The 13,662-nt window shown below is 34.6% G+C and overlaps 1 protein-coding gene across 2 annotated transcripts; it reads right to left on the bottom strand.

Annotated features, from left to right (window-relative positions):
- Positions 1 to 255: 255 nt before the first annotated feature.
- Positions 256 to 13,021, bottom strand: atad1a (ATPase family AAA domain containing 1a). Of its 2 annotated transcripts, none has more exons than XM_067406438.1 (10): positions 12,962 to 13,021; positions 12,327 to 12,555; positions 11,858 to 11,956; positions 7,885 to 8,005; positions 7,580 to 7,780; positions 6,233 to 6,339; positions 6,043 to 6,132; positions 5,889 to 5,939; positions 3,454 to 3,623; positions 256 to 3,121 (listed from the first exon to the last, which is right to left on the bottom strand). In XM_067406438.1, exons 2-10 carry the CDS (start codon positions 12,495 to 12,497, stop codon positions 2,989 to 2,991), a joined length of 1,143 nt encoding a protein of 380 aa, XP_067262539.1. In that variant the 5' UTR covers positions 12,498 to 12,555; positions 12,962 to 13,021; the 3' UTR covers positions 256 to 2,988. The 2 variants fall into 2 exon arrangements, with proteins under 2 accessions (XP_067262539.1, XP_067262538.1); XM_067406437.1 differs by having other exon boundaries at positions 12,303 to 12,555.
- Between the last annotated feature and the right edge of the window lie 641 nt (positions 13,022 to 13,662).

Genomic DNA, 13,662 nt, shown 5'->3' on the forward strand with positions numbered 1-13,662 from the left:
GTAAATAATAACTTAATTTTGGTTCCATCCCTGACATAAAACTGACTTCAAAAGACTTGAAATATAGCACACAAGTCGCATTCATTCCTTTTAGAATACTGAAAGCATCATTTCCCATTCATTGCAAATGCATGAAAAAAAAAACCCCACCATGTTTTCAGAAGTTCTCCTCAAGTTTGTGTTTCTAGGTGAACTACTCAGGCAAAGAACTTTTACAAGTCTCAGAAATATTGAAATACACATACTGCCCTCTTGTGGACTCCTACTGCAGACAGTGATAAAAAAAACTCCCCTTCAGAATAGATCCAGGTTAAAAATCACATTTTATAATATTCAAGCATTAACGGCTTATATAACTATCAGTTATATATAACTTTTACAGAGGAAAACTGCCAAACAACAGATCAGTCATTGAGTTTTCAGCAACAAAAGGCTGAACTAAGCCATATTATAAACTCACTGACATCAGTTCTATTTTCTTTTCAGTTTCTATTTTTTTACTGCTTACAGAGGAATAGAGAGAAAGAGGTGAAAAGAGAACTTAATGATGCAAAGAAAATTATGACTCATGACTAACAAAAGGTTATACAGTTTTGATGCAAACGAGGCACAAAGTACAGCAAAGAGCTGAATGTCAACAGCTCCTCTTACGTCTACCTCTTGTTATCATATTTGAAGAACAGAACGCTCTGTACATGTGTGGAGATGGTGAAAAGGCCAAAAGACTGATGTTAACATCAAAAACTCTGAGGGTTTGCATTTTTACTGACAGATGCACATTTATTACATTCCAGATGGGTTTATTATAAGTTGGGAAAACATTTTATGCAACACTGTCACACTGTGGAGATTTATTAGTGAGAAAAGTATTTTATCATTAACATGAGTGAATGATTGCTTTTTTGCCCAAAGACAAAATAAGCAAGGAAAGATTATAGAATTTAACAGTGAAAAGGTATTTTCAGCAAAACCATCTCAACATTAAGACCAGGATTTTATGCGATAGCAGAAGGTGATTGTAACAACAAAAAGCAAGCAGAAGATACAAGTTCATTTCCCCCTCTCTCTTTAGATTGTTCATCATTATGAAACAACCAATTTTTTAAAGCATTAAAGGTGTCATTTGTTGCCAAAGGAAGCCAAATCTCTCCTCAAACATGAAATTAATGTGGGCATAGCTTGCCAAACAAACACATTTGTTTCATTTACATGTTAAATATGCCATATTGACAAATCACTGGAAATGCACAAGGCATGATAAAAAACATCAATCTGAATAAATTTGTCATTTCAATAATCAACGTTTGACGGATAATTAATTAAGCTGCCAGATATGGTTTGTTAGTTTTTTTCCCCAACACCCATTATCAAAGTAACACATGGAGACATGCGGTGGCTGCCTTATAATACTTCAGCCAAAGGGAAAACAATTGCTTAAATCTTCAGAACGGTTTGGCAAGAGCAGAAAGTTTGCATTTAGAGCTGGTGAAAGGCCAGAAATTTCAGTGAGGACGGACAAAACTGGTAGTTTCAAGAAAGAAGCTGACCTTTGTGACCATAGTAATACCTGATAAATGAGTATCTTGATGCTGGTTTGACACTTTGAGTAATACATGATATATTATTTGAGTGATATATTAAACCTTTCTAAACACACTCCGACTCATCTGAACATTAATATATGACAGATGTTTAACATCTTTCAATAACCGATGTAAAAAATGACTTCATTCCCAGTAGAGATACGTGTAGCACCATTTGTCCCTTTGATAAAGTTTACAGCCTTGCTTCAAGTGGATACAAAGCCATCTATACCTAGAGAGCCATTTCTTTATGTGTGAGATAGGCTTTTTAGATCTTCTACAATTGAAAACTTTTGTTTACTGAGCCAAACAAATGATAAATGTCTATTTACATGGATCTCACAAAGAAATTTTTCAACCCAAAACCAAAAGATAAAAAAGGGAAATTATTCTCAAATTCTCTTTACTGTAACATAAATATACATAGTAATAAAATACAATATTACAATACAATAAAAATTATTTGATTAAATGTAATAAATATAATATTCATAGTACTATATAATCACATAATACTTTTACATAATATAGAAAATGCAAATAATATATATCAATATATATCACACTACTATAAAATTGAGAACTAATTACCATGAAAACAATGTGCAAAAGAAACTAGTTTTCCTTATGCGAAATATTTTTTTTTCTTTTGATTTTGGGTTAAAATATGATCCAGATATGCCCCTTACACAAATTAGCAGTCATCTTACGTATCATGGCTAAATTGGTGTTAACAAAGATCACACATGCACCATTCAGTATAAATTTAGAGTAACACTCATGCATCCTAATACAGACAGGGCTTAGATTAAGCCTTAGTTCAATTAGGACATTTAAGTAGCTTTTATGAACATACCCTAGAAAAAACAATACTGGTGTGCATCTTGAGACAATAGCACAATAGCAAAACAATAGCCCTGACATATTTTAAGATATGTTAGTACAAGTTGCTTTCAGTCAAAACAGCTCAAACATGCATTTTAGTCTGAGACTAACTGTATATGAAACCAGGGGATAGTGTTTCAGGAAACCTGGTCCTGACTACTAAAACATTTATAGACATAGCAAAGTTTGTATTCCTTACTCTCAAATCCAAAAAGAGGTTCAATATCTGCTTCTACATAGTATGCAACCAACAGATGATCATATCAGAAATAATTTAAACACGTTAAAATACTCAAGAATAATGAAACACCATTTAGCATGTATACTATTATTATTATTGTTACAATAAATATGCACATAGCTGTTGTGTTGAGTATTGTATGTGACTGTAAAGTCATTGTAGTGCAAAGTAGTAATGTTTGAGATGCAACATGAATGTGAAAAGGAGGGAAAGAATGAGGTAGAAAGAAATAAGGGAGATAGAGAAAACAGGTGTATGAACGTGTAAAGCGTGAGGTTTTCAGTCCAGAGGCACCTCTCTCAGATTTGCTGGGTCAGCTGTAACTGTGGCCTGTTTGGATTCTCTCATCTTATCTAGGCCAAACAGCAGGTCCAGTTGAGTCACGGGCCTCAGCTGTGTGCTGTCCACATGCCTGAGGACACACCAGAGGACACCAGGGACAAAATCAGAGACACGAGGGTTGCTAGATTTTAGTGAGTAATATGCTTTTACATTCACTCCTTCATACAGTATTTGCACAACATTTTAAAACTATCAAAAATATCTTGAATTGTTTTTCTTCTAACAAAACATGAAGATGAACCAGCTGAGCAACTACTTTAGATTAATGGGATATATTTCTCCAGATATTGTAGACCTCTTTAGTTAAGACATGTTATGAGAGCTGCATTTTGTGCACACAAATAAAATGCTAACATTGTGTGTGTGTGTGTGTGTGTGTTATACAAAGCATCTTAGACATACTCTTCCTCTTCATCCAGCTGGAACTGTTGTGCAATCTGTTTCATCTGCTGTTTGCGGACATAGTCTCTGACGCGGTACATGGCGGCGTCCCTGCACAGCTCTTTCAGATCACTGCCAGAGTAGCCCTCCGTTTGCCCCGCTATTTCCTTCAGGTTAATCGCGTTACTTAACTGATGAAAAATAAAGATTCAAATAAAATATTTTATATATTATATATATATATATATATATTTTTTTTTATATATATACCTTCAAAAGATTTGTGGCCAGTTTTTTTTATTAAGCAAACATTAAATTGATCAAAATTGACAGTAAAGACATTTAACAACTTTTTTTTCATAAAACAATCCTAACAAAAATGTGTCAGTTTCCACAAAAATGTTTAGCAGCACAACTGTTTTAAACATTAATAATGACAGGAAATGCTTCCTGAGCACCAAATCAGCATATTAGAATGATTTCTGAAGGATCATGTAACATTTCATCAAAACATGTAATAATGTTTTGATGAAATAATTGCAACCTTGGTCAGCATAAGAGACTTTTGTAACACATTACAATAAGGTCTCATTTTTAACATTAGTTAATGCCTTAACTACTATGAACTAACAATGAAAAATGTTTACAGCATTTATTAAACTTTTTTTAATGTTATTTACTAAAAATGCTCCATGTTAGTTCACAGTGCATTAAAGGGTTAGTTCACCCAAAATGAAAATACCTGTCATTTATTACTCACCCTCATGCCATTCCACACCCGTAAGACCTTCGTTAATCTTCAGAACACAAATTAAGATATTTTAGTTGAAATCCGATGGCTCCGTGAGGCGAAAAAAACAAAATAACGACATATAGTGATGGCCGATTTCAAAACACTGCTTCAGGAAGATTCGGAGCACAAATGAATCAGTGTATCGAATCTGCTGTTCGGAGCGCCAAAGTCACGTGATCTCAGCCGCTGGCAGTTTGACACGCGATCTGAATCATGATTCGACACACTGATTCATTTATGCTCCGATGCTTCATGAAGCAGTGTTTTGAAATCGGCCATCACTAAATAAGACGTTATTTTTTATTTTTTGGCGCTCCAAAAATATTCTTGTCGCTTTATAATATTAATATTGAACCACTGTACTCGCATGAACCAATTTAAATATGTTTTTAGTACCTTTATGGATCTTGAGAGAGAAAGTGTCATTGCTCCCTATGCAGGCCTCACGGAGCCATCGGATTTCAACTAAAATATCTTAATTTGTGTTCCAAAGATTAATGAAGGTCTTACAGGTGTGGAACGGCATGAGCGTGAGTAATAAATGACATTATTTTCATTTTTGGGTGAACTAACCCTTTAACTTATGTTAACAGATATAATTTTTTATCAAAATGTATTAGTAAATGATGAAATTAACATTAATAAAGAGTTATAAATGTTGTTTAAGTATTGTTAATAGTTAATTCATGTTAACTAATGTACACTCCTGGGCGGCAACAACAACAAAAAAGGACCAAGCCAAAAACAGCAAAATATTTAGTGGTCTTTTAATGGTATTAATCATTTTAATCTCAAATCACTGGTCAGGAAATGAGCAACAATTGCACAAATCCTGTAGATAAAGTAACTTAGCATGGAATAGCCTTCCCCAACTTGCAGACAGCTTTTTACAGGAAGAAGAGTCAGTGTTGTTTAATGTTAATGGCTTCAAACAGTTCATGAGTAGTTGAAAAATGTCTCCCAGTTAGTTTGAGTTTAGTGGGAGACCAAAACTAGGCCAAAACACGAGCCTGATGGAGTTGTTCTCAAGCCACTTCTTGGCCGTCTTTGGAATTTGGGCAGGAGACAGGAGTGGGAAGCAAGCCATTCTGCAATATTCTCCTGTACTCCAATGCATTAAGTGACTTTTCACAGTAAAGTAGTTCATCAATACCAGAAGGCTCCCCACATAATGACACCTCTTCCTCTATGCTTCACTTATTATTATATTTCTCAGCAGACTTCCGAAGACACCACTCTGGAGCATCACCATGCAACTCGTGTTTCATTGTGATTCATCGCTTCACACTCCACAAACTTCCCATATTCTGCCAAAAACTTCATTCTCTCTTTAAAGATTTTCTGAGACAGCAATGGATTTTTAAGTAGTGCATTTGCTAAAATTTAGCCAAGTTCCTGACCAATAATTTGTGGTTAAGACAATCAAAACTTAGTGTTTAGTTATTTTGGGTTTGGTAGATTTTTTTGCCCAGGAGTATAGTTAACTAATGAAATCTTATTGTAAAGTGTTACCAAGATTTCTTTCAAAAAAACCTTACAGACCACAAACATTTGAATGGTAGTGTAAATATATGTAAATATAGGCCACTTTACCTTTAACATAAGCAATATATTTAAACAGAAAAAATATTTTGATGAGATGAGATGAGAAGAGCTGTCTTACATTTTCACCAGACAGAATTAGTCTAAGGATTTCTTCTCTTTGAGCTGCATTCTGGAAATGGACCAAAAATAATTCAGTTTTGACCAGATTAGGATGGGCAATCAACAAAAACAGAATGTAAAGGTATGTGTGTGTGTGTGTTCATCAGACTCACGGGCAGGCCTACATGAAAGGCAGTAGGCATTCTGCGCAGTATTGCTGCATCCACATCCTGTGGTCTGTTAGTAGCCCCCATCACCATTACCTGAACATTGACATACACTTTTACTTCCCATCACATTTCATATTACTAACACTTTTGAAGAAATGCAATGACCTATGAAACCAATACGTGTGCATGTTACCTGACTGTCTGCTGCTGTGTCTAGTCCATCCCACAGACTCATGAACTGGGCCTTCATCATAGCGGTGGCCTCATGATCCATACTGGAACGATTCCTCAGAAATGAATCTGAGACAAGAGACAGATTTTATGTAGATATACATTTCATAACTGCACACTATGTAATCAACCTAAAAGCAAACAAAATTGAAATTATATTTAGTATGCGGATAATTAAATGTAGTACTACATATACACCGTCATTCAAAAGTTTGGGGTCAATAAGACTTTTGAATGTTTTTGAAAAAAGACCTTTAATGCTCACCAAGACTGCATTTTTTTTTTTAAATACAGTAAAAAAAAAAAAAAAAAAAAGTTATATTGTTAAATATTATTACAATTTTAAACAACTGCTTTCTATTTTAATACTAAAATAGTCTTTAATACTAAAAATATTTAATAATAGTATATTTTTATTTTTAAATATATTCCTTTGATGGCAACACTGAATTTTCAGTGCCATTAGTTTCAGTGTCACATGATCCTTCAGAAATCCTTCTAAAATCATAATTTGGTGCTCAAGAAAAATTTCTTGTTATTATACATTCTATATATTATATGTTGAATTTCATCTTTTTTCAGGATGTATTGATGAACAGAAAATTCAAAAGCACTTTCAAAAGAACAGCATTTATTTGAAAAAGTAATCTTATGCAATATTATTTTCAGTTTAATGTAATTTAAAATCATTAATTATTATTTTTTTTTAAATCCAATCAGTAGTGTATATAAAATATTTAATTCATATATTATTTTAAAATATTTATATTTTACAGTTATGTCAAATTATATACACTGCAACTATAGTATTTGTATAGTTCTTTTTTTATATATTAAACAAGAAATTAAAGCAACTACTTTTTTGCAGTCATATTTTTTCTACAATTTTGCATTTTCAGCATCTGTAATTTAACATGCGGTACCATCTTTAAAGGAAGCATAACTAATTAATATAATTAACTTTTACAGCTAGTACACTATAATAAAATGCCTGAGAGACTCTGTGTGCAGCGTCCACATTCTTCAGTTTTACAGATGATGGGCCACAGTACAGTATTATTCAAATGTCATCAGCATTGAAAATACAGTGCTTAGACAGGGCATCGAAAATACTGCAGTCATTATGCAAATGTACATGTACCACGTTTTCCATAAAACCCATGAATATAAAACACCTGCATATCCATAGTGATTACAGAACTTTATCAATCTAGTATTGCGGAGTGAATTTATTTGGCACGTTTAACAAGCTGGCATTGTAATCTGTCTGGAATCTGTCCAATTTTTTTAGAGCATATTCAGTGGTTACCTATTTCATCAATGAAAATTATGCAGGGCTGAATCTTGACCGCCAATGAGAATACAGCAGCAGTCAGCTTTTGCGATTCGCCGTACCACTTGTCAGTCAAAGTGGAGGCCTGTAGATTAATAAAGCGGCATCCAGATGCTTTCGCTGTTGCTTTGGCAATTAAAGTCTTTCCACATCCCGGTGGCCCATATAACAGTACACCTGAGAATCAGAAAAATAAAAAAAATATATGAATAATCTTCAGTTTGACATCTTGCACATAAGATACTGTATGTATGGGGCCCATACACTTTTCCATGACTCACCTTTGGGAGGCTGCAAGAGTTTGGAACCATAGAAGAGATGACGTTTCTGAAAAGGCAAAATGACAGTGTCTTGCAGCTCGGAGACAACCTCATCTAGCCCAGCAACATCTCTCCAGGTCACCTTACAAAGAAAGGAAGAAGATATTTAATCATATAGGCTAATAATGACTTGGAGGGGTGCTGTGGGGCCAATAGACCCAGGTTAGAGGTCATATTGAATTTAATTCTGATAAAAACGTGGCTGTAAGGGAAAGACTTACAGTCTTTACAATGGCATGTATAAAGGTTCCGGAAAGATGTTTTGTCAGCTGAACAATCGGTATGTTGTTAAACAACAGTACAATCTATTGAAAATTCCAGTCAAAAATTAAATATGGTACTACCCTGACTAAGGTCGATGGCATGGGTTCTCAACTCTACAAGGTCCACTTTCCTGCAGAGTTTAGTTCCAACCTTGATCAAACTCAACTGCAAGTAACTTTCTAGGGGTGCTTTTCAAACGAAAGGCTGTGTTCTAGTAAGACTGCATATCTCGACTGCCATGTCATCAAGCGCCAACAAAGAAGACAAATATAATGTCTTTGGAGATGAAGGCATACATGTTATCTTTCATTTTGGTTTAACATAAAGGGTTAGTTCACCCAAAAATAAAAATTCCATCATTTACTCACTCTCATGTCGTTCCAAACTCGTAAGAGTTTCATTCATCTTCTAAACACAATTTAAGATATTTGAATGAAATACAAGATTTCTGTCCCTCCACTGACAGTCTACGCAACTACCAGTTTGATGCTTCAAAAAGTTCATAAAAACATATGGATTCATATGGATTAGTTGTAAAACTAATCCATATGAATAGAGCAGTTTAGTCCAAACTTTAGTCCAGTTTAGTGTGTACTGTGTATATTTATTATGTGTATATATATATATATATATATATACACACATATGCATGTATATATTTAACAAAAATATACTTATATATACACACACCCTGCATACATGTAAATATTTCTTAAATATATACGTGTATGTTTGTATGTATATATACATAATAAATATACACAGTACACACATATTATGTAAACAAACTTTTATTTTGGATGCGAATAATCATGATTAATCGTTTGACAGCATTAGAATATTTAGAAACTACAAATTGGTTGTTGTGTGAACTGTTAAAATACCTTCATTTGTGTTTCGAAGATGAATGAAAGTCTTACGTGTTGGGAACATGAGGGTGAGTAACTGATGACCTTTTTTTTCCTTTTTGTTTTTGGGTGAAAATAAACCTTTAACTCTAAACTGACAATAATGTAAGCCACTGGGAGACCACAGACAGTTGTCGTTCACTGTATTGCTTTAATAGAGTTATAGTTAATATAATGATTTTTAATTATAAAACGGTTAGTTCCTGTCCTTGATTCTGACTGGTCAATAGCTGTTTTATTCACGATAAAACACGGCTATGACCACTTCACCCAATGGTTCTGTGTATCACGATTCACTACCAGTGATGGGAATAACAGCGTTATACTAACGCCGTTACTTTTTTCAGTAACGAGTAATCAAACAAATTACTTTTCCTCCCGTTACAACGCCGTTACCGTTACTGGCAAAAAAATGCCGCGTTACTATAATTGAGCTCTGATGCAGGTTTAATCCAAGTAGCCCTCTCTCTGAGCCATATAGGACCTGCAAAGATTTTTCTATGGTGTGTGCTGCAGTTAGTCATAGCCTACACAAATATAGGCTAATTTTAAACTGATAATAATGAACGATGCTTTGTGTGTCTGTCTGTGAGCATGCAAGCTGAGCGCGAGCTCAAAGCAGAATACCCTTTGTGACATGCTGGATCGAAAATATGTGAAATAAGTTTTTCTAGTCGACTAGTAGTTGTTCATTTAAGCCATTAGTTGACTAATCACATTTATATTAATTTAATTTCTTAAATACTGGAGAGAATAAAGTAATAATGAGCGTTTATGTTATATATGCTATGCACTCCAGCGCACGCATAAAGCTTGCCATAAAGAACCGGCAAAAGTAACAATTATGAATATGACAAAAACAGCAAGGAGACATTTTTATTGTTTATTAATAAAGTAATGTTTTCTTAATCAGTGTCGGCTGCGAAGATGAAGTTGACATTGTTGACTCTCATCATATCCGCATAGTCTACTGGACGCGCCTAGAGAGAGAATGTTGGCTACACAATCAGAGTAGCCTATTTCTTTTCGTTTTTAGATATTTCAAGCGTTCTATAGATATATTTCTCATGTCTGCGAGGCAAGCAGCCCATATGCTGAGTTTCGGTTCATTTAGCCTATAAGTCGCGCTCCAGTTCACGAGCCAGTGATCGCGCCCGCGCCCGTGCCCGCACCTGCCATGATTATATTGTCTGCTATATTTGCTTCTTATTTATTAAATCCAGGCAATTGGTTAATGAAACATTGATTAAAATGAAGATACAATTTTTACAAAATGAAATTCACTTTAAAGAAAGGCTTTCTACCAAACAAAACTTAATGAAGTGTTTAAAATCATGTCTGACCCACTCCATGACTCCCGATATATTGTGCATCTTATGATGCATCTTACTCACGCTGTTCACTTTTCATCAATCAAGTAAATTAATTTAAAACATAAAATAGGAATATTTAAACATATATATGAAACTACATTTTCTTTAGTGGCTACCAACAGGTTATGTACAGTACAGAGAAATTTCATAAGAAAGAGCGGATCATGAGTCACGAGTCGGTTCAAGATATTCTTAGACTTATATTTAATATTGGGGGCATTCAAGTTATTTGACATATTTTAAATTTTTTAAAGTAACGCAATAGTTACTTTCCCTGGTAATTAGTTACTTTTATAATGATGTAACTCAGTTACTAACTCCGTTACTATTTGTGAGAAGTAACTAGTAACTATAATTACTTTTTTAAAGTAACTGCCCAACACTGTTCACTACACAACACCCTTAGCAATCACTCTTAGCAACGTAAACTGTATGTTCTCAATTGATATTGTTCATTGAAGCTTACTGCATTATGTAGAAGAGTATTGCGAGAAAGAGATCGAGTGAGCGAGTTTATTACCTGCATTTAGATTTAGCATTTTCCTTTAGGTCAGTCCTATGTTCATTAAAAAAAAAAAAAAAAAATCAGTTTAAATGTCTGATGTATTATCTTGTCCCTTTAACAGTTAAAGGGTTTTCCTGTGACTGACAGCGCTAGTCAAAGCATTTGTCAGTTGCGTCTTGTTCCGTGTTCACAACAATTCAGTCTTTTCAATGTAAAAGTCTTCGCTACTGACTGACACATAAAGACAGTCTTTGCCTCCATCTAATGGCGTAATAATGTAACTTCTGTTGCTGTTTACGGTCAGGGACTATTTTTTTCCGGTGGAAGAAAGGCTTTTAGTGAAAGTTTACTTCATGAATATTGCATTGATACATATTTTTGGCTTTAATATTTGTATTGTGTGGTCGTTCTATAAAAGCAATAAGGTGTTTGAGGCTAGTGCTGTATCTTGAATAAGTCACGGCTGAAGACTTATTCACGATACAGCCTCTCTTACCTTATTGCTTAAATACAAAGTATTTTTCCAAAATTAAGTATTTTAGTGCCGTGACCATGAGGGTGGGAACGTGTGATGTAGCCATACAGACTTTATAGACCATCTCATTGTAGTGTTCAATGCTGAGGAGGAGTCTAGCCTAGAAACCTCTGAAGAACTGGTATAGAAAGATCGCAGCCTCACTAGGATGAAGGCCTTCATTAGCTTGTTCAGGTGTGTTTAATCAGGGTTGGAGCTAAACTCTGCAGTAAAGTGGATCTTGAGGGCCAGAGTTGGGAACCCCTGGCTATGGTAACAATGATTACAGGTTTGCACATTCATGGGTGTGAACAGGGAAGCAATTTCCAATGCCAATCTGTCAACACAATTCACATGTATTGGTGTTTACTTTGATGCTGCGAGGATCAACAAGATGAGTGGCGACGTTCATCTCATACTCCGTCAGACTGACACCCTCTACGCCTATCTGCTTCATCAACTGCTCTGCCTGGGGAGAGTGTGGGAACATGATAAATGCATAAAATTAATGGACAAATATCAGAATCAGTAAATTCACAATATAATAATTCACAAAACATAACAATCAAGACATTATCACTATTAAGAGTAAAAGAGACTTTTTGGTGAACAGAATTAAATGATTTGAACCACTGGGATGAATCAATGGAAGCAATATTCTCAATACTAGATGTTAAAGCCATTATGAAAAAAATCCCTATGTTTTTATAAGTGCTTTGAGCTACAGGCTCGCATGAAATAAGATCTGTAAATTAAGTTTAATATTCACTGGAACGACATTTACTGTCACACTTATTATCACAATCAGTACATACGCCCAGTAGCAGAGATCTCTTTACCCTTTTCTTGGCTTGGGATTTTTGTTTTTGTGTTGGGTCCAAAGCGTCCACCACCCATTTGATGCTGTAATATGTTGCAGCCCCAAAGATGGTCAGTCTCACCAACATCCCCACCACCTCATTCCGGGTGAGTGGCCGGAGGAGGGCGTCCCGAGGAATGTCACTCAACATCTTGGTCCGCCCCCGCTGTCAGCCCATTGGGCGAGAAGAACAAACTGCTTGTGTTGATCTAGAATACAGCAAGCAGAAATAATCACAGTGCATGTCATTAAACCTCTGTCTTGTTTATTATTATATAACGTTATTTAAGGATCAATAAGAGATGGATTGACTGTATTTAACAAATTGTAGACTTCATATGAGACATTTAGACTAGAATAGTATTAATATTACTATAGAATATTAATATTACTAACAGACTCAATTCATTAAATAACGACGCCAGAAAATAATAACATCTTCTTTAAAAATAAACATTTTAATAGCATTGCATGAGTAAGCCATATCTTCCTGAGAGACAAAACAGAGGTGCGGTTTAGCGATAATTTCAGGGACCGTAATCACAGAAACAACAGTCGAGTGCTAAGCACAGTCTTATAAGACTTCATAACACAAGTATATTTCATAAAACTCACATTTCACTGCATCACTGAAATCCTTGACCGTCGACTTGTGCAGCCACACTAAATTCGCCGTCCGGAAAAGATTACTATTAACACAGGTTCCTACGTCTTCTTTTATTTTTTCTATTTATTTATTATTATTATTATTTTATTTTTATTTTTTTCACTTATTGAATACAAAATGGCATAAATAGTCCATTTACAACAAGAAACTGACATGGAAGGCTTACCACCAAATAAAATCCAAGACAAATAAATAAATAAATAAATACACAGAACATTGGCATAGCCTATCAAAATGTCTAAAAAGACATATATACACTTCAACAACACTTAAGCTTTCATGAATTCCATTGCATTACATTGGTTGGCCTCTTGGTTTTAACTGGCCTGACCAGCTAAACTGGCCACACAGCTGTAGCCTAGTTTATAAATTACGCTTGATATGATAGATATATTTTTGTCTGTCTGTCTATTTTCTAAACTTAAAATGTATGTATTTATTACATTAGGTCGGTTGATAGATAGGTAGTTAAAATACATCTATATTAGCCTACTGAATAATGTAGGACAGAAGCAGCACATTTCAATTTAAACTGGCTGATCTGTACAATTGGATGTGAATGTGTTCATACAGATAGTGTCTTGCTTATTATAATATAGGCAACTTAATCACTGTCACGAATGGTAGAACGGAATGGTTTGTTTTATTG

This window comes from Chanodichthys erythropterus, chromosome 13 (assembly GCF_024489055.1).
Source record: "Chanodichthys erythropterus isolate Z2021 chromosome 13, ASM2448905v1, whole genome shotgun sequence".
In the NCBI taxonomy this organism is placed as follows: Eukaryota; Metazoa; Chordata; class Actinopteri; order Cypriniformes; family Xenocyprididae; genus Chanodichthys; species Chanodichthys erythropterus.